At 50.3% G+C, this 25,851-nt stretch overlaps 1 protein-coding gene across 6 annotated transcripts in view; it reads right to left on the reverse strand.

Annotated features, from left to right (window-relative positions):
* The window catches only part of FGF13 (fibroblast growth factor 13), a 495,908-nt gene extending 471,503 nt beyond the window's left edge, over positions 1-24,405 (reverse strand). For 2 of the 6 annotated variants that reach the window (XM_085008913.1, XM_021080531.2), the window contains exons 1-2: positions 24,102-24,405; positions 1,357-1,569 (exon numbers count right to left, since the gene is read on the reverse strand). In XM_085008913.1, the coding sequence (XP_084865039.1) occupies positions 1,357-1,405 (49 nt within the window). In that variant the 5' untranslated portion in view covers positions 1,406-1,569; positions 24,102-24,405. Of the gene's footprint in view, positions 1-1,356; positions 1,570-2,252; positions 2,701-2,793; positions 2,989-24,101 lie in introns of those variants that run through there. The other 4 variants (XM_085008911.1, XM_021080533.2, XM_021080530.2 and 1 more) reach the window with 3 other exon arrangements.
* Between the last annotated feature and the right edge of the window lie 1,446 nt (positions 24,406-25,851).

Consider the following 25,851-nt stretch of genomic DNA (forward strand, 5'->3'; position numbering starts at 1 on the left):
TGACAACTTTCCGCGGGGGAGGGCTGGCGCTGCCCTAGAATCTCCGGGGAAGGAACGCTCTGAGGGATGGGGAGAGGCGAGGAGGAGGAGAGGAGAAAAAGAGGGAAAGGAGTGGGAGGGCAGGGAACCCCCTGGGCTCAAGGAGGAATTGGGGCCCCGTGAACGAAAGCTGGGGCTCCCCCCACTGCAGCCCCACGCCTGCAGCAGCGAGGACTCGGCGTGGGTCGCTGCGGTTCGGCGTGCCAGGGGCCCGCTCCAGCGTCGGCTCTGTGGCCATGCCTAAGGCACCTGCCCTTTTCCCGGAGCTCTACCACACCCCCTCTCAGCGCCTCTGTCCGCACCCGGGTCTCCAAGGAGGCCGTCTCCGGTTTACATTCCGGAGCTAAGCCGGGTCCCTCAGCAAGGCAACCGCTAGAGCTGGGGGTGGGGGGGTCAGGGGGACGCCCCTTCCTTCTCCCGAGTTCTCCCAGCCTGAGCCCCGCTGCGCTGCGCCTCCCCAATCCGCCGGTGGGAGGCCCCAGGCCGAGAAGCGCTCTCCGGGGGACCCGCGGCTGGGCGCCCGCGGGCCAGGTGGCTAAACCCCAGAGAGCGTTGGGAGGGGACTCTCCCCTCCCCCGGAGGCCCGCTCGCGCCCGGGCACTAGTGGCAAGGGGACCGGAGCCTTTGTTCTCCCGGGGTTTGGCGAGGCTGCCGAGGCGCAGCACGGGCGGCGCCGGGGCACCGGGATTGCTCACTTTTGCACGCGGCGTGTCGAAGGTTGCAACCTCCTGCTTTCGGGGGAGGGGACGTGGAGAGTTGGGGAGCAGGGGGCGTGAAGGGGAAAGGCGGGTGGGGGAGGGGTCTTGCGTCTCGGCCAGGCTCTTTGTTTGCATTGGGGGCGGGGAGAGGGGGGTTGAAGGTGGATTCGGGCTCGGGTTCTCGGAGCGGGGCAGATTCCTGAGTATGTCACCATGTTGCACCCGCGCAGCACACATATGCACACTCGCGCACACGCACACACAACCACTCGCACAGAGGGGCGGCCGGCCAGGAGCAGGCAGCGCTGTGCCCGGCGCCCGGGGCTGCAGCAGCTTCGTCTGCCCGCAGCGCCACCCCGGTGCGTCCAGAGGGGAAGTGGAAGAGGCTGGAGACACTCGCGGGGCGACAATTCCACGAGGAAGGAGGGAAAGTGGTGCAAACCCAGAACCCCCCCCCCCGCAGCGGCCCGGCCCCCCCCTTTCTCGCCCGGGGTCGCAGAGGTCACGGGCAGCTTAGGCTCCAGGAGGGCGGCCGGGAGCCGCCGAAGGGCGGCGCGCACGCGAGCGGGCGAGGGAAAGCTAGGGAAGGGAAGCCGGCGGACTCGGCAGGCGGGCTTACCCTTAGAAGCATCTTTCTCCTCTTTGGGCTTGGTCACCTTTCCACTCATAGATCCCAGCTTGCTTGACAAGGGTCGGCCAGGAGACGGAAGTCCTCGCCGAGCGGGCCGGACTTGGGAGAGTGCTTAGGGCGGCAAGTCGCGACCGCGAGCTCCCCTCGGTGTGGCTCCGGGCGGAATCCGCTTTTCCCCAGCGCTGCCGCCGCCGCCGCTGCCTACGAGAGAGTGGGGAGGAAAGGAGAGGGGTGAAGGAGGAGCCGCCGCCGCCGTCGCCGCCGCCGCCGCCGCCGCCGCGAGCCCGAGCGGCCGGCCGCGGGAGGAGCCGCTCGCCTGGCTCCAGAAGTGGAGAGACAAAGCGGCGCGGCGCTCCCTCCGCGCCCCGCGCCCGCCGCTCCTGCCCGCCCGCGGAGGAGCCGCGCTCGCCATCCCCGGGGCCGCCGAGAGGTGCGGCCGGGACTCCCCGGCTCGGCCGCCAGCCTCCCCGGGGCTCCGCGCGGGCCGCTCGCCGGGCCGGCGCGGGCCGCGCGGGGAGTTGCCTGGGTGGGCTGCCCGCGCGCCGGCGGGCTGCTTCCCCCGCCTCTCCCCATCCGCTGCGGGCCGCCAACTCCATCAAAATAAAACCCCGAGGAAGGTTAAAAAAAAAAAAAAATCAAAACAAAGACGAAAATATTCACTTAAAAATAACGAGCCTCCCCGAAAGGGAAATGTTTGAACATGTGATGAGCAACGTGTGAGCCTGTTACACCGCAGAGCCGCGCAGCTCCTCGCCCGCGGAGAATCGAGAGGGGAGGGTCGCCCCTTTCTTTCTGGTGAACCAACGGTCAGGTTCCTGTAATTTTGCCCAAAAGGGGGTCCCGAGTTGCTGGCGGGCGAAGGAGCGGGAAGCGATGGCCCTTACCTGCTCTCTCTCCCTACACCCACACCCCCTCGGAGCTCGCCCGCTCCCCGGCTCGCTCTCGCTCTCCTTCCAAAGAACTCTCGGGTCCCAGAGAGCCGCGAATCGGCCCGGCGGCGCCTTCTATATAAACTGCAAGGTGTGGGCACGCGGGGGGCGGGGGGCGGGGGCCGGCGAGGGCGGGGCCGGCACAAAGCCGCCTGCGGGCTGTAGTAAAAGGAGAGCTCGGCAGGGGCGCGCCGACGTCAGCCGCGGGTTGGCCAAACCCCGGCGAGCCCAGCGGAGTGCGGGCGAGCTTGGCGGCCGGGCGTCCCCCGGCCCCCTCGGGGCAGGCAGGGCCCGCGGGCGCCGCCGGAGCAGAGTCGCCCGGTGGGCCAGCGAGATCGAAGCCCGGCGGCGCCCCCCCACCCCGCCGCCGCCGCCGCCGCCGCCGCCGCCGCCGCCCCGCCCCGCGCGCCCCCTCCCCGGCCCCCGTTCCCCCCTCTGATCCCGGCGCCCGCTTTCCCCGCAGCGCTGCCCGGGCCCCGCGCTGGTCGCCACCTACACTTTGGGGACTCCGCTTTTGGCAGGCGCCTGCACCGAGCGGTGGAATCTCAGTCCGGGAGTCGGCGACTCCTCGCCTCCGGCCAGCTGCCCAAGTTGAGACAGCCGGAATCTCCGTGAGAAGGGCGCGCTGGGATCTGGGTGTCAGGAGGGCAGAGAGTGAAACTGACCGCGGCCGCTGCCACCTCCCACCCCCACCCCACCCCCCGCCCCCGCACGCAGGCCCCTCCTCCTAGGGCTGGTCGCTCTGGTTGGCAAACTAGGCGCAGAGTGCCCACCACCCGGGATGGCCAAGCTCTGACCGACGGAGTGGGGTGGGATTTGGGGCGAATGCTGGCGAGGGATTAGCGGGGTCGACATGTCGCCTGGAGCACGCTGGTGACAAAACAGGGAAGGTCCCTGCAGATTTGAAGTAGGAGGAAAACCGCTCAGAAATTGTACAAGAGGGGAGCGGATGGGGAAGGAGAAAGAGTCAGAGAAAGGAAAGGGGGGACAGGGTAGCCCTGGGACGTCCTGGGAAACCCATTCCGCGACGGCCCTTTCTCAGCGCGCGGATACCCGGAAGCCCCGCGCGCTGGTGAGGGACTGAGGTGGCCGCTGGCAGGACTTGGTGCTCAGAGCTGTCCATTAATCAGACCACAGGCTCCAGCCTGGCGGTGGAGACGCAGCAGCGACTCCCAGGCAGAAAATCCGTTTCCCCCCCGCCCTCGTCCCACCCAACTCCACCCGCTCTCCTTAATTCGGTTTCGTTAATGGCATTAAACCAGAAATTATATAGATGGATTAGTCCTACTGAATCCCAGCCGGTAACTCAATTACGAGAGCCTGCTGTGGCTTTCAAGACCAGGAGAGTGGGCTGCCCTGCCTCCAGCCCGGGTCTAAAGGTCAGCAACCCTCTAAATTCGATTTGCAGCCTCTGTCCTTGGTCTGGGAGGAACTCCAGGCCCATTTTTCTTGTAAATAATATCTAATAATCTGGAGGTTGATGACACAATATGATTACCCGACCAAGGTTAGATCATTAATATCAGTACTCTGGGAAAGAAGGAATTTCTCTTCCAATGACGGGAATTCAAAAGGGATGGACACTTGGGTGGCTTTAGAGGACAAGTGAAGGGGAAAAGGGGAAAGAGTCCTTAGTTTACACCCAATAATGGTCGAGTACCATGGATTTTGCACCCACCCTGTGCCAAGCAGCATGCTATATGCTTTAGCACATTATCTTATTTCATCTTCACCACAGTCCTCCAAGTGCTATTTCCATTTTACAAATGAGGCAACTGAGGCTCAGAGAGGTTAAGAAACTTGTCCAGAGGACACACAGCTGGTAAGTGGTGGAGGCTTGATAAGAACCCTGGGAGAGCCGGGAGAGGAAACCAGGTGGGTCTGTCTTTTCAGTGTCTTCTCTGGGACCATCTGCTCTCTCAACACTCCTATCAGCCTGTGTAAAGGGAAGAAGCTCATTGCCACTGGACCTACCGGCCAATTCTAAAGCCCTATGTCTTTTCAGACTCCTTTAACTCAGCACATTCAAACACACACACACACACACACACACACACACACACACACCCCTTTTCTTGTGTACACATAACATGTGCCTTGTCTACATTAACTCCAGTAAGCAACACCACCGTCTTTTGGGAAAAGGGTCCGTCTCTGTCTGGGGGGTCATTAAGCATGGTGACCGTCCTGGGGGGTCTCAGCTTTCCCGACATGCTAACATTTCCAGGGACGTTCTCCGCACAGAGAAGACTCCCCGACCCATAAGCTCTATTACCAACCAACGGCATCTCCAGCAAGGGTAACTTCCAGCTGGAAACCAGATATCACCTTGTTCCTTGAAGGACAGTAACAGTTAACATATGACTAAACCTAAGTTAGGTAAGACGATTGAGGCCAGTTGAAAAGATGCCTGTTTGGGAGTGCTAGTGGAGTCTGTCCATGAAGGCAAACAGGTACAACAAAGGGTGTTGCTTCATCAGAAACCACTCTGCAGAAGAAATAATCAGAGGAGAAAGAAAACAGACACTTCGTGCAAGAACCACATAGCGATGTGTGTCCATAGCCGGGCAGATCATCATTCATGCCAGAAACCAAAGATGATGAAGATCCAAGCACCAGGACAAGCAATCTCCTCTAACAAAGCTGCTGCAGACCCTGCTAGGGAGGTTCTCAGGCAGCCTCTTTGGTGAAAGGCTTGGAGGCTTTTCCCTTTTGCGAAGCCCTGCGAGATGTTTAAGATGAACGGAATGTCCTTGGTACTGGCTCAGAAGAAGGCAGGCTCCAGCATCCAGCCCCCAGGCTCCTTGGTAATGTGGGGTGGTGGGCTGCCGGAAGATCTGACCTCTGTGTGAGGGTGGTCTTTTCCCCACCACCACATGGACTCAGTTCTGAAGCATCTCAGTGAAGCCCAGGCTCAAGTCTGCTGCGCTTCTCTGCCGCTCCCAGTGCATCTGCCCCCACCCCACTGAGGTGGACGTTCCTTCACTTTCGGTCTAGCAATTTGTTGCCCCTGATCCCCTCACTTCTCCCTGCCTTGTCTCTAGGGCAAAATGGTCCCATCTGTCCCATCCCTGCCTCTCCCGTGAGCGAGAATGCCACACATCTGATAAAACAACAGGGCGCAGGAGTTACCTCCTATAGTCAAGTGACTGGGTCCGGGAATTAAAGCAATATGCTAGAACCAAAAGCTGCACGGCCACCCTCTGAAGAGGGCCAGGTTGTTTTCTGGAGGAAGGGGCTGGGCTTGAGTCTTTGGTAGGAAAGTGGAAAAAGTACTGAGAGTCTCATCTTCTTGGCCCTGGTGCCCGTTTCCTGCTGGTCCCCAAAGGCTACAAGACACTGGCTTCTGGATCCCAGGTCTGCTCATCCCCCAGCAGCTCTGAGCAATGCTTCTGGGCAAGATGCCACGTGGTTCCACTGTCTGTGCTGGAGGGTAAGGTTAGGGTGAGTGGGGCCACAGAGGACAGATCCACTTAGGGCTTTTTCCTGGCAGGTTTAGACTGGCTGAGTGCAAAGCCATTGTCATCAGAAACCACCAAATTAGATGTTTCAGTTATAAGACTGCTTCTCACTGGACCAAATGTGTTTTTCATTTGTGAAAACACCTCACAGCGGAGAGCTGGTTCAGAAGAAGGCAGCCTGGCAAAAGCTACACTTCCAGCCAGGATCCTTGAGGTAAGGAAAGGCCCATTGGCCAAGATCTGGGAGTTAGAAGTCCCTTTCATTTTTAAGCTCACATCTCAGCAACTTGAATTTTGAGATCCAAACGCTGGAGCTCTGAAAGGGTTCATTTCTGATTCAAGCCCTCCTGTATTTATCTCTGTCATGACCTAAGATTGCTTTCTATCAGAATCACAGGGGAGCTGGTGCATTTCTGCGACATAGGAGGTGGGAAGAGTCATGAAGCCATTGCCAGGTGGGCATCGTGACAACCCCCCTTGATTCTGGAAGGCTTGTGACCGCTTCAGTCTTTCGAGTATGGTGGGAGTTTTAGGCTAGGTTAGAAAAGGCCATGCAGCAGTGCCTGGCCCTCTTAGGACATTTGCTCTGGGGAAATCCAGCCACCCAGCGTAAAGTCGGCTTACCCTGAGACCACCCATGGAGGAGAGGTGCCATCGAGGCTCTTCAGCAGACAGTGCTAGCCGAGCTCCCGGGCGACAGCTGGCCCAGTCAAACCACCAAATGACTACTACAGCTGCAGGAGACATCTGACCTCAACCTTGTGAGAGGCCCCTCAGGGGAGAACTATCCAGTGGCACCCTTCTCCAACTCCTGACCCATCATATTATGAGCAAAATTAAATGGATGTGTTTAGCTGCTACGTTTAGGGTAATAAGCTATCTGGAAATAGCAACTGGAAGAGTGACCAAACGTTTCTCCTAATGCTGTACACACAGGCCACCCCCCTCTCTAGAGGTAATGTCCTCTTGAATCCAGGTTGGCCTTGGGACTTATTTTTACCAAAAGAATGTGGCCGAAGTGATGCTGTGCCAGTTCCCAGCCAAACGTTCGATTTGGCAGCTCTACCTTCTCTCTGGGGAAAGCCAGCCACCATATAAAGAGGCAGACAGCTTGACACCGGGTTGCGAGGAAGCCCAGGCAGCCTCGGCGGAGAGACTGTGTGAAGAACGGAGGAACCCAGCTGACCAGCGAGGCTCCAGACACGACCCCACTCAAACCATCCCAGCCAGCTCCCAGCCCTTCAGCTTCGAGGCTGCAGAATTCATGGAGCCCAAAAGGGCCGCTTTACCGCGCTCCATCCCCATTCCTGACCCACCAAATTGTCAACAAAGTGCTTGCCGTAAGCCACTCGGTCTGGGGGTCATTTGTCACACACAGCAATAGATAACCGACAGGAGAAACTTAGAATCATTTTTGATCCAAGTCGACTCTCTTCTTTGCCCTTCTTTAGACCAGAAAGGATCTTCAGAGTAGGGGAAAGTTATAAGACAGGGAGATGTCAATGATGCCTCTGAAAACGGCTTTACACAAAGACCTTTGCAATCTACACCAAAAATGTATCTGATTTTCTGCCTCCCTGGAAGTTGCACATTTCGACCATTGTAATGCGATGTCGGGGTGCCTGTCAGGAAGGAATCTGTCTTTCCATGGTCTGTCCCTTTCTTCTCCAGTGAAGGAGAAAACAACGTTCCAGGATTCTCTCTCGCTCCCGAACAGGGAGCATCACTAGACAGCAGCTGCTCCCGACTCAGAATCCCCCCACCGGTCCACAGCCTTCCGGAGCTCCCACACCAAGAGACACGGGTCATCAAAGTGGCCTTTTCTTCACGGCATCGTCCTAATTCTCTCTACATCCGAAACAGAGGACCTAGCCCTCGTCTCTCCCAGTAAACACCACACGAAAGACCTCGGCCGAGGTCAGCTTCCCGATGATTTTCAAATCCTGTTCTCGCCCCCATTCTCCTGGCTCTATTGCAGTGCTAACAGGCAGGTGCATTCTACTTCGTACAAGGGTCTGGATAGAGTCGTAAGTTGTTAGCGCGCGTCCATTGGCCGCGTCTCGGATGCTCAGCGAGACTCAACAGGACGACGAGGACTGGGTGAAACGCTGCTAAGACTGACTGCCCCCGTGACCACCCCACGGTTTCCGTAGCGCCTGGCACGTCAGAGGCGCCGTAAACAGCCCCATCATTGTAACACCATTTAATTACTTTACTGAGTTTCCTGCTCTGCACGAAACATTGAGCCAGATTCTGCCATTTTTGACTCAAAGCAACCCTCTGAATTAGTGACTATTAATATCTCCATCGTCCAGAGGAGAAAACAATGGCAGGGAGGTCAAACGACCTGCCCAAGGCTGCCTTCAAAAGCGACACCCGGGATGGAGATTCAAAGAGGAGCTTCTGCGTCCAAAGTCCCTGCATATTCTGTAAATGTCATGGAATAATTAGTGGCTCTTTAATTTCTCTTTAATGAGAAGTAAAGGCAAGCATTAGAGTGGGAATGGAGATCTCAGGGCTGATTGGGCTTTCATTCATTTTCTGCCAACACCTGACCCCCCCCCCCCACGGCGGTGAGGGGAGAGGTGTCAGGTGCATCAGGAGTCCCCTCCCTGGAAGGGCTTCCTATCCAGCTGTGTGAGGGGGCTGCTCATCGGGCGGCAGGGTCTAGGGTCTGTCTGTGCTGCAGAACCCAGGCTTTTGGTAAAGAGGGACTCTGAGAATCCTCCCCTTCCTCTGGTAGTTGAAGTCACTCTTTTGTCACTGTGTCGCCCTTTTGCCTCCAACTTCCCTGGCTTCTTGGGAAGTGGCTTGGAACTTTCTTTGGAGCGCCGGGGTTTGGGGCTGGAATTTATGTCTGCCCACGGAGCCCTCACACCCATCTCGTACTGCATATAACTGTCACCTTTTAGAGAAAGAGGGCTAATATACAGATGGTCAAGAAATACCAAGCCAGGTTTCTAATAATGAGACACTCGTTTGGTTTTGGTTTTGTTTTTTGAGGGCTGCACCAATGGCATATGAAGGTTCCCAGGCTAGCGGTCAAATCAGAGCTGTAGCCGCCAGCCTCCACCACAGCCACAGCAGCGCCAGATCTGAGCCGCGTCTGCGACCTACACCACAGCTCACAGCAATGCCGGATCCCTAACCCACTGAGCGAGGCCAGGGATCGAACCTGCGTCCTCATGGATACTAGTCAGATTCGTTTCTGCTGAGCCACGATGGGAACTCCCAAATAATAATGAGACACTTGTGCCTGCCCGCTCCTTCCCTGGGAGCTGCTCGTGACCCTGCTGGTGTGATTCCACCAACACGGATTGGATCTGCACCTGCCACACAGCTGCAGCGACAGCTCCCATCGCAGTGCTGGTGTAGTTATACCCGCCATCCTGCAGCTGACTGTGCTCTTCTTTAGACTCCTGGACACACTGTCCCACTTCTGGAATTCTTTTTTTGCTTGTTTTGTTTGGGGGTGTGTTTGTTTGTTTGGCTGCCCCTGAGGCATATGGAATTCCTGGACCAGGGACCCCATCCCAGCCACAGTTGCGACCCACCCTGCAGCGGCAGCATTGGATCCTTTAACCCACTGTGCCAGGCTGAGGATCGAACCTGTGTCCTGGTGCTGCAGAGACGCTGCCTGTCCTGTTTCGCCACGGTGGGAACTCCCTGGAATTCTTTATTCTCCTCTATTCCACTGCTGCCAGCGCAGCCTCCAGTGTTCTTTTGCTTCCCATGTTCTCACCCCCTCTCCCGCTACCAGGCTCTTGCAGGACTGTTCCCTGTCCCTTTTTTTTTCCTCCATATTTATTCCACTCTGCTACACAAAGGCTCCCGTCTCCCTCCATCCCCCCGCCTGCAGGGGCAGAATTTACTGTTGTCTGCTCGGGGGTGAGCACCACAGATCAGTGATAGGGGATCTGCCTGCCACCTTGCTGCTCAGCCAGCTCAAGGGGAGCCACTTTGAGGGTCCCTACTTACTACAAAAGGAAAGAAGCAATACCATCATTTTGCTTCTCTGCACACATGCATGGGGAGCGTTGTCAAGGCAGCAAGACTAGTGACCCAAAACACGAGAGGCAATTAATATATGGTATTTGATATAAACTGTCAGTTCCTTCTTGTAACTGTCCTAAAAGTTTGATGTTGTCACCCTTCAGTTACAAGTAATGAAAAGGGCTGAGAAAGAGCAATTGACCTGCCCAGGGAGTGAGTAGCACCACAGGGATTTGAATGCAGGTCTTTCAGTTGCAGAAGCCTATGCACTTTGCATGGCCAGATGCTGACACAGTCAAGAAGGCTCACATACCAGTCTTGGCCCTGGCTGGCATGGACCACAGGATTCGGGAAGAATCCATAACCAGTGAGTGAGTGCTGCTCCAGCTTTGGTGTTGGTGGACAGGACATCTCTGAGAGCCACGTCAAGGCACTCCGTCAAGAGAGCTATGGTACCAGGACGCCTCCCCGGAGGCCTGCTCGCCACAGCCACTGTCCTGCCCTGCTCCTCTTTGGCCTTCCTGCTGTGCTCGGCTGTCTCTTGTCAGCTCAGCCACCACTGTCTTTCATGACCAAGGCCAGCTGCTGGGTTACCCAGAAGCCCCTTTGCTGTGTGGTCCAGGTTAGAGTTTGCCACTGAGAGAGGCAGACTTGGAAGCAGGAGTCACTGTTCTTGGGACACTGTGACATTCAGACGGTGTGGCTTCACACATCTCTATATGAGCCGCCACTTCTGGGTTATCTTTTGCAGCTAGGCCTGGTGACTTCTCAGAATACCAGAGACTTCTGGCTTCCTCGCTTCCTCTAATGCTTCAAGCTGAAGTCATTAGAAACATTGAACTCTCTCGCTTGAACCCTCTAGACCTTCCCTCTCCTAGCTCCTCCCACTTTGTGTACACACACACACACACACACACACACGCGCGCGCGCACTCCCCTTCTTACTGCAATATTTCAGCAATTCTATTTTCACGACTGCTGATACAGGTTCTACCCTGAGCCTCATCACCAGCCCTGTGTTCTTAAAAAACAAACGGCCTTCCTTCTTTTTCTTTCAAAGCTATAGAAGATTCTGGGAAGATGGTGACCTAAGCACAGGTTGTTTCTATTCCCAACTCCAGGCTGCCTGCCTCTCCTCAGCCAAAAAGCTCCTGAGGTCTGCAGAGAGACCTGGATATGAGCCAAGTCCTAGACGGTGTGGGAGTTTCCGCAGAAGGAAGCCTTGTGGCGCCTTCTCCTTCAAGGGCTGAGCAAAGCTGGATGCAGCATTCAGAAGGCCTGGCCCAAGGAGACCAGGAGATCAACAGACAATAGCAGACCTGGAGTTCCCATCGTGGCTCAGCAGTAACGAACCTGACTGGTATCCATGAGGACGCAGGTTCAATCCCTGGCCTTGCTCAGTGGGTTAAGGATCCGGCGTTGCCGTGAGCAGTGGTGTAGGTCGCAAATGTGGCTCAGATCTGGTGTTGCTGTGGCTGTGGTGTAGGCCGGCAGCTGTAGCTCCAATTCGACCCCTAGCCCAGGAACTTCCATATGCCTCAGGTACAGCCCTAAAATTAAAAAAAAAAAAATAGCAGACCTGAATTCCTGGTCTCCTAGGCTTCCTAGGGGCCAAGAGAGAAGGAAATAGAGGAGCAAACGATGTCAGTGAAGGGAGTGACTCTGCCAGGAGACCTGGGAAGACCGACTTCCTTCAGGTACTTGGTTTCGCATCACTTGAGGGCCTCCGAGCCCGCGTCCCACCATGAGCTGACCGCTAAGGGCTGACAACAAAATCCTTGATAACCACCTCTGTGGGTCCAGCAAACAGGCCCCAGAGGAAGGTTGAGGAAGCAGTGGGTGCTTAAAGCAAAAAAACTGGTGGGAAGACAGCCAGACGCCAACGTGAAAAACAACAGCTGTAACAACAAAGTAGGCGTTTACAGAGATTCAAGTGCGGTCTCCAAAAAGACCTTCTGAAACTACAAAATGTGATGCCCCAACTATTACAGTTCAGTAGATGAACTGAAAAAGAGGATGATCCCTCCTGAGACCCAAAACAGTGACCTGGAAGAGAACGTGAAAGACGAATCACGGAGCACAAAGTCGAAAACACCAAGACAGGGATTCATGAAGGAAGAAGTAGGAGACTTGTACCTCCTGAGGAATAATACGTCTTCTAGAGGAAGAGGGAAGAGACAGAGGAAAGGCAGTAATCTTGTAAAAAGGTAACAGAACAGAGATTTTCCAAGCAAAAGAGCTACAAATTTTAAATAATTTAAAAGATGCAACGAATAACTGTTCAGAAATTAAGAAATACACTCCAAGAACACCACTGGATCAAAAGTGAAATTACAAACTATCTAGAAAGCAATTTAAAAGAACGCTTTATTCTCAGACCTACTTGGCACAGTCAATGCCTTACTCAGAAAGAAAAATTGTATTCTTCAATGTCTTTGGTATGAATGAACAAAGAAGATACAGGAACTTCGTATTCATCTTAAGATATGTGGGAAAGAACTAGAAATTAAACGGAAAAGAACTAGGAAAAAGCTTTAACAACAGAAAAAGGTGGAATTAATGATAGCCAAAACTTGTTCTTCGAAAAGCCATATAAAACAGATAACCCTCTTCTAAGGCTCACTAAGGAAAAAGGAAGAATAAATATTGAGACTGAAAATAAAAAAGTATACATAAAAGCTTTAAATAATTATAAAATATTACTCTACGGCAGCACATTTGAAAATCTAGAGAAAAGGGATGATTTTTCAGAAACCAAAATTAATGCAACGAGAAGTGCTGAATAGGTCAATTATCAGAAAGAGATTGAAAAAAATGAGTAAATATCTACCACTGAAAAAGCCATCATAACAGAGTGGTTCCCCTGTTTTAATTCAACTTTTTTTTAAGAAGGTAATTTTAATATCAATTAAACTATTCTTGGGAGTTTTCTTGTGGCGCAGTGGGTTAAGGATCCAGTGTTTTCACCGCAGTGACTCGGGACACTGCTGTGGCGCAGGTTCAGTTCCTGGCCTGGGAACTTCCACATGCCATGAATGCGACCAAATAAATTTAAAAAAAAAATTCCAGGCCATAAAATAGAGGTAAAGCCCTTTCATTCTTTTTGTCCCCCAGCTTATTGAGATATAATTGACACATACCACTGTGTAAGTTTAACATGTACAGTGTTCTGATTTGATACACATTTATATTCTGAAATGTGTACCAAAATAAGCTTAGTTAATTCAGCTTTCACCACACCAAGTTACTACTTTATTGCTGCTGTGATAAGAACGTTAAAGCTCGAGTCTCACAGCAACTTGAAAATACACAATACAGGATTGTTAACTAGAGTCGCCATGCTGTATATTAGATTCTTGGAACTTCTTCATCTTCTAACTGAACATCCGTACTCTTTCACCAACAGCTAACCACTTCCATCAACCCTCAGCCCCTGGCAACCACTCTTCTTCTGTTTCTATGAGTTCAATGTTTTTAGATTCCATATACAAGTGAGATCACACAGTATTGGTCTTTCTCCATCTGACTTATTTCACTTAGCATAATGCCCTCAGGGTTCTTCCGTGTTGTCACAAATGGCAAGATTCCCTTCTTTTTTATGGCCAACTAATATTCCATTGTGTATATATACCACATCTTCTTTATCCATTCATCCATCGGTGAACACCTGGGCTGTTTCCATGTCTTGCCTCTTGTGACTAATGCTGCAGTGGACGTGAGAATGCAGATGTCACTTCAAGATAGTAATTTCATGTTCCTCTGATAAATACCCAGAAGTCAAATCGCTATTTTTAAGTTTTTAAGGACCTTCCATACTGTTCTCTATGGTGGCTGCACCAGTTTACATTCCCATTCACAGTGCACTAGGGTTCCCTTTTCTCTACCTCCTCACTAGCATTGCTTATCCTTTGTCATTTTGATAACAGCCACTTGAACAGATGTGAGGTGATATTGGTGATATTTCATTTTTTTTCTTTTTTTTGGCTGCACCCACAGCATATAGAATTTCCCTGGCCAGGGACTGAACTCACACCACAGCTGTGAACCAAGCCACCACTGCAGTGACAATGCTGGATCCTTAACCCACTGCACCACAAGGGAACTCTCAGTTTGCTTTTGATTTGCCATTTCCCTGATGATCAGTGACAATGAGCACCTTTCCATGTACCTGTTGGCCATCTGTATGTCTTCTTTGGAGAAATATCCATTTAGGTGCTTTGTCTATTTTTTAATTGGATTATTTGGAGGTGTTTGCTACTAAATTGTATGAGTTCTTTATAGATTTTGGATATTAATCCCTTATCAGATGTATGGTTTGGTAATACTTTCTGCCATTCCATAGGTTGCCTTTTCACTTTGTTGACTGTTTCTTTTGCTGTCTGGAAGCTTTTTGGCTTCATGTGGTTCCACTTGTTAATGTTTGCCTTTGTTGCTTATGCTTTTGGTGTCATATCCTTTTTTAAGAAAGCATTGCATGGCCAATGTCTAGGAGCTCATTTTGTTCTTGTATTATTTTCTTGGTTTCATTAAGTTGTTTACCTGTGTTCTCTTTTAGCTCTCTAAGCATCTTTCAAAGAATTATCTTGAACTCTCTGTCAGGCAGTTTCTTGATCTCCATTGGTTCGGGTTCAGTTACTGGAAGTTTATATGTACCTTTGGTGGAGTCGGGTTGCCCTCGCATAGGTGTCTGTGTTTGAAGAGGCAGTCACCTCTTCCAGACTTAATGGACTCACTTCAGTAAAAAGAGACCTTCACCTTCAAGTGGGCGCACGCTGGAGGGTGTAGTAACCCCAGGTCTAGCGGTTCAAGGCACCAAGAGGGGAAGCCTGTAGTGGCTCCAGGTCTGTGGGAACATGGGAACTCATCGGCACAGGCCATTGGCGTCCACAGCATCGACAACCGTATCATCCTTGGAGAGCACTGTGGGGGGTCGGCAGAGGCTTCAGGGACTGTTGGGGTCCTTAGTGGCACCACCAGGTCCAGTGGCTAGAGACCAAGGCAGGCAGTGGTGGTGGCCAATGCCAGTGCTATGCATATGCTTGGCTGTGGGGGTCAGCTGCAGGTGCCTGTGTAGTAGCAGGCGCCCTGGGCAAACACATCTGTATCATGGGGGGCCAGGGCCAGCATCAAGGGCTGTGCCCAGCTGCAGGTGCCCTGCCACCATGGGGTCCCGACAGTCAAGGCATACTACCATAGCTGCAGGGTCTCACCATGGGTGCATGGTAGTGGAAACTAGTATTGGGAGAAAGGCTGGAGGTGTACAGGTGCACAGATGGTGGGTCTTGCTGCAGGAGAGCCTAGTGGTGCAGACAAGTGACAAGCGGCAGGGCCAGATCCAGGCCCGCCAGCAGCTGCAGGGGCCCTGGCTCACAGCGTGCGCCTCCACAGCTGTAGGATGTTGCCCCAGGTGCACACGAGTTGATGAAGGCTGCCGATGGGTGTCAGGCCAGCAGTGTGCAAGTGCATGGCTGCGGGTCTGGCCCTGAGAGTGTGCACAGTGATGCGGGTCAGCCATGTGGTGGTGGGTGTCGAGGTTTGCACCTTGCATTCAGGCAGCCACAGAGGCCTGGGCTGGCTGCCTGTGCGAATTCAGGGCTCAGGCAGGATCAGGGTAGAGGGAGTGGGGAAGGACTCAGGTGGCTGACGGCAGCAAAGGCAAATAGCTGTGGGGGCAAAGACCCGATGAAATCTGCAGCGGGGGGGGGTCCCCAGGGCGGCTGTGTTGGCCACTGGTTTCTTCGGTGGAGAAGGCTGCTGGGGTCATCTACACAGCAGGTCAGTGGGAACTCCCTTCATTGTTTTTACAACACGAATCTCAATTTAATACTCAGATCCGCAAAGTAGACTATCAAAGAGAAATCTGTAAACACTCACTTTTAAAATATAGATGCTGAAATTTTGAATACGAAATTAGCAAAGACAATCCAGCAATCATTTTTTTAAATTTGTTTCTTTGTTTGTTTTGTCTTTTTAGGGCTGCACCCATGGCCTTTGGAGGTTCCCAGGCTGCGGGTCAAATCGGAGTTGCAGCTGCCTACGCCAGAGCCACAGCAAGGCCAGATCTGAGCCGCATCTGTGACCTATACCACAGCTCACGGCAATGCCAGATCCTCAAGCCACTGAGCAGGGCCAGGGATCAAACCAGCATCCTCATGGATGCTAGTCGGGTTCATTTCCACTGAGCCACAATGGGAATTCCCAGCAATCTTTTAGGAAAATGAAATTACAGCTACATAGGGCGTGGTGGATTATAGCACTAGCCCCCATTTTTCACCCCTTCCTGTGTCCAATCATTTTTTTTTTCATGTGATTTGGACTTCCTGCCATCAACCTGGTTTGCCCCTTAACTTTGGGATCAGCCAGATGCCTTTGGGCACATAAAATGAGGTCAAAGAGTGCCATATCCCACCCTTAAGATGCCATGCGTTTCTGCCTTACTTCTTGCATTTCCGCAGTGACTGTGACATGAGCCTGGCCTGCCTGCCTCAGCAGGAGAGTAACAGTCACCTGGGCAGAGCTGCTCCAGCCACCACAACCTGAAGCAAAGCAGCCCATCAGACTGACAGACCCAGAGCGACAAGCAGAGCCATTCAGCAGAGCCCAGACTAGACTGACTACACCCCAGCTAACCTGACGAAAACATGAGCAGTAAGCAATGACTCTTATTTTTGAAGCCACTGAGATCTGGGCCAGGTTGTTTCACAGAAATTACTGACACATAGGATTACATTTGGAAACGCAAAGGCGGTTCAGTATCAGCAAATTTATCAACATAATTCATTATATCAGTTAATTAAAGAGGGAAACTATACGAATAATGGTATCCAGAAAGGCTTGAAAGTCAACTGATAAAATTCAGCTGTATTCCTCATACAAGCCCTTTCAGGCCCCCTTTTTAGGGCCATACCTGAAGCACATGGAAGTTCCCAGGCTAGGGTTCCAATTGGAGCTACAGCTGCTGGCCTACACCACAGCCACAGCAACTCGGGATCCGAGCCGAGTCTGCGACCTACACCACAGCTCAGGGCAATGCCAGATCCTGAACCCACTGAACGAGGTCAGGGATCGAACCCACATCTTTACAGATACTATGTTGGGTTCTTAACTCGCTGAACCACAATGGGAACCCCCTTAATACATTTCTAAGTTAAATAGGATTAGGAAGAAATTTCTTAAAATAATACAGGCTGTTTACCAAAAATGGACGCTAGATATTAATCCAAATGGCAAAACACTGACCTGTTCAAATAAAATTCAGAAGTAGACAAGACGGCCTCTTATCCCTATTATTACTCAACACTGTCTTAGAGATTCTAGCTTATAAAAAAGACAAAAAAGAGAAAGAACTAACATAAATATCAGAACGGACATCTATCTGGTTGTCTGCTGATGGTATGTTTGTACAGCTCCACAAATAAAACACTCTAATAAAATTTGTGAGACTTATTCAGAGAATTTGGCACGGTAAAGGAACACAAGGTTACCACACAAAACAAATAGCGTTTCTCTATTCGAGCCATCAACACCGAGAAATAAAAATGGGAAAAATTATATTCGTCATAATGAAAAAAACCCATGTAACAAGAGAAGCATTGGACCAGTATGAAGCAAATTACAAAAGCCGACTCAAGGCCTCAACAAAATCTGAAAAAAGGGGCTGAATTAAAGCATCATAAGACTTTCTATCAAAAACTTTCATTTCTCTCCCTAGCAACATTATAAACTCCAATTTAAAATCCCAACGTGATTTTTCAAGGAATTTATTCTGACAGAAGGTCCTGCCCACTTATGATGCTTTGACTTACGAGTTTTCGATTTTACAATGGAGCAAAAACAATATAAATTCAGTAGAGACCATACTTTGAATTTCGAATGTTGCTCTTTTCCCAGGCTAGGGGTCGAATCGAGTTGTAGCTGCCAGCCTACACCACAGCCACAGCCGTGCCAGATCTGAGCCATATCTGCAAACTACATCATAGCTCTCGGCAGTGCCCGATCCTTAACCCCTTAAGCGAGGCCAGGGATCAAACCTGCATCCTCATGGCTCCTAGCCGGGTTTGTTAACAGCTGAGCCACGAAGGGAACTCCTTAAATGCATCTTCGACTTAAGATATTTTCAACTTATGATGGGCTTGTCAGGACATAACTTCAGCGTAAGTAGAGGAAGAGCTGTATACATAGTCTTAATACTTATATGGAAGAATAAAAACCTTAGAATAGTCATGAAAAATAAGAAGTATGAGAGAGAGGAGGTCCCTGGTGGCTCAGCAGCTTAAGGATCTGATGTTGTCACTGCCATGGCACAGCTTCAATCCCTGGCCTGGGAACTTCTGCATGCCACAGACACAGCCCCCCAAATAAATAAATAAATAATGAGAGGGAAATTTCTTAACCAGATAAGATATACCCCAAAGTCACTAAAATCAACTCAAAACATGGTAGTGGCATGGGAATAGCAGGCAATTAGATCAGAAAATATATAATAAAGAACGCAAAGTTAAGTCCCATACATAAGCATTTAACACATAGCAAAGGGTATTTCATTTCGGTGGGAAAAAAGATGGATTGTTAATGACAAATATACAGGAAACCGGCTATTAATTTGGAAGAATAAAATACTGAACCTCTATTTTATGCTAAAAATCAATGGTTTCCAGGTAAAGACATATTTAAATACAAAAAACAGTCAAAGTCCTGCAAGAAAACCTAGGAAAATACATGCACAACCTTGCAATGGGAAACCCCTCTTAACCAATCCTTAAAACCCCAAAGTTATGAGACATTTAACTATACACATTTTTTTTCACAATTTCGTCACGAGGTACAATAATTAAAATCAGTAAAACAAGTAACTGGAAACAAAGCTGCATGTGGAGACTAGATGGGGAGCTCATAGCAATAATACATAAGGAGCACTAAAAATGGACAGGGAAAAACAACCCATTCAAAATATAAACGAAGGATATGAAGAACCATTAAGAAGCAAAGCCAAATGGCCCACAATCTTTTGGAAGGATGCTTAGACTCATGAGTAGCCAGAGAAGCTCAAGTTAGTATTACAATGCTGGAGTTCCCGTCGTGGCGCAGTGGTTAACGAATCCGACTAGGAACCATGAGGTTGCAGGTTCGGTCCCTGCCGTTGCTCAGTGGGTTAACGATCCGGCGTTGCTGTGAGCTGTGGTGTAGGGTGCAGACGCAGCTCGGATCCCGCGTTGCTGTGGCTCTGGCGTAGGCTGGCGGCTCCGATTGGACCCCTAGCCTGGGAACCTCCATATGCCACGGGAGCGGCCCAAAGAAATAGCAAAAAAGACAAAAAAAAAAAATTACAATGCTATGATGCTTTGCATAGGACTATTACAACTTATTATTTATTTATTTATTTTGCCTTTTTGTCTTTTTAGGGCCACACCCACGGCATATGGAGGTTCCCAGGCTAGGGAACCTATGCCACAGCCACAGCAATGCAGGATGTGAGCCACGTCTGCGACCTACACCACAGCTCAGGGCAACGCCAGATCCCTAACCCACTGATGGAGGCCAGGGATCGAACCCACATCCTCATGGATGCTAATCGGGTTCGTTAACCCCTGAGCCACAACGGGAACTCCATGGACTATTAAAATTTTAAAAGAGCAGAAAGATCAGCTGTTGCTGGGATTGCAGGAAAAACTATACACCCATACATTACTGGTAGAATTGTGCATCTGTTACACGCTTTTCAGAAAGCAATATGGCAACATTTAATGAAATTTAAAACCATGCGCGCGCACACACACTCTTTAACCTAGCTATGCGCCATTCCTGAGAATTCATTCCCAAGTAAGAAAAAGAAAAGGGTATATACACAAAGGTGTTAATTGCAATGTTGCTTTTTAGTGACCAAAAAATGGAAGCAAAGTGATTGCCCACTAAAAGTCGAATGAATGGCCACATCATTCTTCATCACAAAACTCAGTTGGCGACCATTAAAAAGAATGAAATCAAGCAACTGCGGTTGACTTGTAGGTTTTGTTGAATGAAAATAATAATGATATTAGCAAACGCTCATATATAGCACTATTTTAGGTGCTTTATGTATTTTAACTCAATGAATTCTCATAATAACCCTAAGAGATAAGTGCTCTCATCATCCCCATTTTCCAGACGAGGACACTGAAGCCCAGAGAACCTAAAGTCACACAGCTAGTCAATGGCAAGAAAAAGAAGAGCCAGAAACGTGTAACATGATATAAACTTTCTAAAAAATATATCAAAAAGAGATATTCATATGTCCATGTGTACATATGCATGTTTATATAATTATATGAAAACAGAAATATGGAAGGTTAATAATGGGCCATATATTTTTTATATACATATATATGTATATAGATTGGGTCTTTTTAGGGCTGTGCCCACGGCATATGGAGGTTCCCAGGCTAGGGGTCTAATTGGAGCTACAGCTGCTCATCTACGCCACAGCCACAGCAACACCAGATCCGAGCCTCATCTGCAACCTACACCACAGCTCAGGGCAACGCTGGATCCCTAACCCACTAAACAAGGCCAGGGATCGAACCCCTATCTTCATGGATACTAGTCAGGTTTGTTACTGCTGAGTCATGCTGGGAACATAAATATATATATGGCCACACCTGCACCATATGGAAGTTCCCAGGCTAGGGGTTGAATCAGAGCTGCAGCTGCCAGCCTACACCATACATAACTCATGGCAACACCAGATCCTTAACCCACACCCTCATGAACTCTGTGTCGGGTCCTTAACTGCTAAGTCACAATGGGAACTCCCATATATATATATATATATATATATAGTAAATTATATATAACTATATATAATACATATATATAAACTACATATATATATTATATATAGGAACTCCTGTGTGTGTATATATATATGTTTAAGTAAATTACAAATAATTAAAGCACCACAGCATTTCAATAATGGACAATTCTAGAGGAGCTGCAGTTGCTACCCCAGGTGAGGCAGAAAAGGCAAGTCTGCCCCAAGGGAAGCCCCTGAAGATCTCCGTCCCCCAACATCCCCTGCCCCTCCTCTGCACCCCTTGGCACTGTGCTCATCCCTCTCTTAGTGCAGAACTGCTTACTGTGTTTGGAAATGCCAGGGGCTTTCCCATCATCCTACCTAAGCCAAGAGGCTTCCTGGAATCCAGGCATCACTGAGCTCTGAGACGTCCCGGCCGCAGAAGGCTCCTCCGACCCCACTCTGCTGCACGCAGCTCAAATTTGGGACAGAGAGCAGAAAGGATCTGCCTCATGTGCACATTTTTTAGGAAAAATAAGGCTTTATCTTGGGACAGGTTCTCCCCTCACTTCATCCACCGCAGAGTGACTCAAACTTGACGGGGCCACTGACACACTCCACACTCATGGCCACGGTATTTATACAGATGGACGGACAGAGGTCCATTTATCCTCCCAAGGAGCGTTATACCTGTTCTATTAGGCACTCAGTGAATGTTTGCTGAGTGAAGGGAATGATGATGTGCAGGAATAATTCAAATAAAAGGTAAAGAGGGAAATATTAAAATATGATCTCTAAGCAAAACGCTGTGGGAATTGGAATGGGGAGGCGTGAACGCTTTGCAAAATGGTTTTATAAAGAGATGACATTTGAGCTAGATGTAGTGTTTCTGAAAGCATGGCAGCATCAGACCCTCTCAGGTGCCTGAGAACTCCAGACCTGCTGGATCAGAATCCCCAGAAGTGGAGTTCCTGTCGTGGCGCAGTGGTTAACGAATCCGACTAGGAACCATGAGGTTGCGGGTTCGGTCCCTGCCCTTGCTCAGTGGGTTAACGATCCGGCGTTGCCGTGAGCTGTGGTGTAGGTTGCAGACGCAGCTTGGATCCTGCGTTGCTGTGGCTCTGGTGTAGGCCGGGGGCTACAGCTCCGATTGGACCCCTAGCCTGGGAACCTCCATATGCCGTGGGAGCGGCCCAAAGAAATAGCAAAAAGACAAAAAAAAAAAGAATCCCCAGAAGTGAGTCTCCCGAGGTGGTAATTTTTGTGTGTGTGTGTGTGCCCATGCCAACAGCACGTGGAACTTCCCAGGTCAGGGATTGAATCCACGCCACAGCTGTGACCTGAGCCACAGCAGTGACAACCCAGGACCCTTTAACTGCTAGGCCACCAGGGAACTCTATCACAAGGTGGTTTTTGTTTTGCTTTGTTTTGTTTTTTTTATGGTCACACCCGTGGCATATGGAAGTTCCTGGGCTAGGGGTCGAATTGGAGCTGCAGGTCTAGGCCTACACCACAGCCACGGCAACAATGGGTCCGAGCCACATCTGCAACCTACACCACAGCTTGCAGCAATGCCGGATCCTTAACCCGCTGAGGGAGGCCAGGGATCGAACATGCATCCTCACAGAGACAACGTCGGGTCCTTAACCTGCTGAGCCATAATGGGAAGTCTAGGAGGTGGTATTTTAAAGACGACTTCGGAGCCCTTCTTAGGCACACTGAGGTACAGACCGCGAGAAATGAGGCAGAAAAGGAAGGAAGGACTCGGCAGTCAAGGGCATTAGGAAAGTGCCCAGGCATGTAAGCAAAATGGCAGTTTTTCTTGAGCACGACAGAGACTCCTTAACAGATCTGGGACAGACTAACAAAAACAGGAGGACCCCGACTGTCACAGCGCCTCCCAAATCTGTCCACGCATCAGAATTATGGGGACTTCCTGCTACAAATCCAGGTTCTGCGGCTCCACCCACAGACCTTCTGAATCTGAATTTCCAGGGATGCAGCCCAGAAACTATATTTTTAAACAATCTTCCCAGGTGATTCCTGGACAGCCAGCCTGGCACTGGTTCGTGAATGGAGTATGGGAATCATCATTTTACTGACAAATGCTTTCCTGAAAAGTTGTTTGTTCGTGGGGTTTTATTAGTGGAGTCATTTGTTCCAAGAACTAGACGAGTGTGCTATTTAGAGTGTGCTATCTAGCAAGTCGCCCTCTCTAAAGTGTTTTAATAAAACGAATACCCAGTTTGAAAGCAAAACCCCTGACAACTTTCAATAAAATGTGACAACACGTTTGGGTGGTAAGACAAGCGCCTGGTATTAATGATGCCATATGGCCGCACAAATGCACCATGGGAAAAATAATCCAAAATATTCCAGTTTCATCTAGCTTTGCAGCCACATGAATGAACCTTAAAGCATTATCGGAAAGGAGAAAGAGCTGGGAGGATGTGATGCCAAGAGAACCAGGGCTTCAGAAAGGCAACATCCACCATGTATCCATTTTGGGGTCACAGGGGAAGCTGAGGGAACAATCTAGGCTTAGACGCTATGACTTCCGGGATGTCTCCTCTAGGTTTATGATCTTAAGCTTATGTTCTTTGGAGTCTCGTCTACCTCGAAGGTGGGTGAAAGGAATAAAAAGTAGGCACATGATGTCCAAGGAGCAGTCAGTAATCCCATTCCTCTACCCAATGCACACAGATGCTTCTGAGTCTAAAGATTCGCTTCCTCCAGCCATGTAATATTTTAAGATTACAGTTTCCTTCTAAAGTCAGCGTATCTGTTACTAAAGTGTCTCTTCATTTTCATGAAAACACCTTGGTTTGGCAAGCTGGCATGTTGGCATAGTACTTTCCAGAACGAATGCTCAGAAGTTAATTTTAAGCAAGGAACTGTCAGCGTTTAACCCTCCAGCAGCCAAGACAGCCTCTTCTTCTCCCAGAGGGCTCCGAATCTCACCCCTAGAGCTTTCCAGCTTCCCTTCAATTCCAAGTCCTTCCCCAAGGCCCATGGCCATAGACAGGCTAGAAATCAGAGATGAGTCCTGACAGGGGGAGTGCACGGAGGAAAGGGAATCCAATCCAGGCGAGTCTTTTGTGCGCTTGGGTTGAGGTCCCTCTTTCACGGGGCCCTGCCTGAACTATAGGAGTCCTTGCTCTTGGCAGCTCCGTGTCACTCTCTGTCACTGTACAGCAGAAAAGCCAAACACAGATAACCAGTGCCTTGAGCCAAGTTCAAATTCTCAGAGTTTGTAATAGGACAGGAAGGACAACACCCTAAAGAAAAAAAAGCCACTCTGGGTAGAGAAGTTGAGAAAGGGTTAAAATTACCATTGAGGTGCTTTCCTGCCAGCTAATACCTTGGCTTTTCGGTGGGTAGGGGGGTGCAAGGGAAGGACCCCCAACCTGACTGTGGCTGGATGGGGGGGTGTAGGAAGCATGGACTCTGAGTTCTATTCGCAAGCTCTGTCCTGCTCTGACATTTGCCTCCCTGCCCCAGGCTGAGGAAGGCTGCGCTGGGGTTGCCCAAGAGGATCACAATTCGAGCAGAATTTCCCCCACCAAGCTTGGTTTCACCTACCTTAGACGTGCAGACACAATGGGCCTGATGCTGAGGAACAAGCAAGATCCCACCATGGACCAAACTCTTAAAGGGACCTGCTGTTATTAGTGCCAACGATCACGCGCTGCTCCCGGGGGGAGGAAGCTTCTTGGTCATATCATCGCCATGTGTGTCTGAGATTTGCAAGAGTCTGCATCTGAGCCAAAGCCCCCCCGAGCTCCCTAAGCCCCTCCTGGTTGCAAGGGCTTCAGGCAGGACCAGCAGAGAGCCCACGGTGATCACAGGGGTCAGTGGACCCTGGGCGGTTCATATCAGACTGTTCTGAGGAGTGGTAAGTCACAGGGTCTATATTGCAGCTATTTTTAGTGAAACCAAATTCCTTCCCCAAGTTCTCCTGCTTCCAACTTGTTCTAAGTGTGGGAGACCAGCTGTGGTCAGATCATCTTACGGGACCAAGGCTCTGTCAAGGCGAGGGGAACAAACCCGGGAGGCGGGGCAAAGAGCTGGGGACTGCTGCCGCTTGGCCCTTTCTCACCATCTCAGGCATCTCCGGAGGAGGATCCTTTAGAAAAGAAAGCGTTACTCCCCAGGGGAGTGGGCATTCTCCACCAACCTGGCAGAAACTTGATAGGTAGGTGACAACAGAGGGAAAAATTGAGAAGTTGGCAGTCCTTCCCCAATTTCTACGGTCTCTCATTCTCTCTCTCTCTCTCTCTCTCACACACACACACACACACACACACACACACACACACACACACACACACAGAGAGAGAGAGAGAGAGAGAAACACTTGTATTCCCAAGTCCATGCCTGGACTTGCTAGAAGGGTCTAGAAAAGAACGTCGTCATCCAGGAGCCAGGCCAGGGATGGAAGCATGAGGACGGGTGTCTAGCCACTTTGCAGCTGTCATTCATTGTTCATGGGGACGATAATTCATGGGGAACATTTGTTTGGGATCCAAACCTTGGCCAGAGGTGTTAATTCAGAAGAAGGCAGCTCTCTGGGATCCTGGGCATATGCTACCGGCCTCTCCCGGATTCATCTAGGGGAGTGTTAGACCATAGTGACAACTATTTAGTGGGCTGTGATCAGCATTTGAAAATGAAAAGCAATAAAATACAGTAGAATGGACCTGAATTTAATGCAAGCGAGTAGAACAGCCTCGAATGCAATTGCACACAGGGAGGGGGCACACTGTTCTGGGAAAGCTGTGTTTCTTCCACGGATATGTGTACCCAATCCCCGCATAAAATGCACTTCTTGGTGCTGGTCATCAGAAAAATGTGCTTGAAAAACACTGAGCTATGTGATTTGGTAAAAAGGAACACGAAGGCAAGCCCTTGGGTCACCCCCAATTTCATAAATACGATTACTCCTCCCACTGTGACCAGCCACTCTCCGGGGACACTCAGTAGGTGCCACGCACTCTTCTAGGTCATGCTCATCATCTCATTCCGTCCTGATCACAGCCTTCTGAGGTCACTTTAGCCAATTCTACAGACCGAGCCACAAGGCCCAGTACCAAGTTCAAACAGCAAGGGGAAGGAAGAGCTGAGGTATGAACCTAGGTCTGCCTGTCTCCTGAGTTTGTGTTCTTAACCATTCTGGACCTCTTCCCTCTTTAATTGGTCCATAGCGGGTTAAATTCATTTTGCAAATTTTGGCTGTGCTGGTGGCTTTATATAAAATGAGATGAGAATATTTAGCACAATAATTCCAGATTCCCCAAAGCTTCTAGTAAACTCTTACTAGGAAAGAGGGCTT

This window comes from Sus scrofa, chromosome X (genome assembly GCF_054392235.1).
Source record: "Sus scrofa isolate SSC_HxYL_T2T_F1_AM1 chromosome X, Sscrofa_HxYL_maternal_Yorkshire_Landrace_v2.0, whole genome shotgun sequence".
Taxonomy (NCBI): Eukaryota; Metazoa; Chordata; class Mammalia; order Artiodactyla; family Suidae; genus Sus; species Sus scrofa.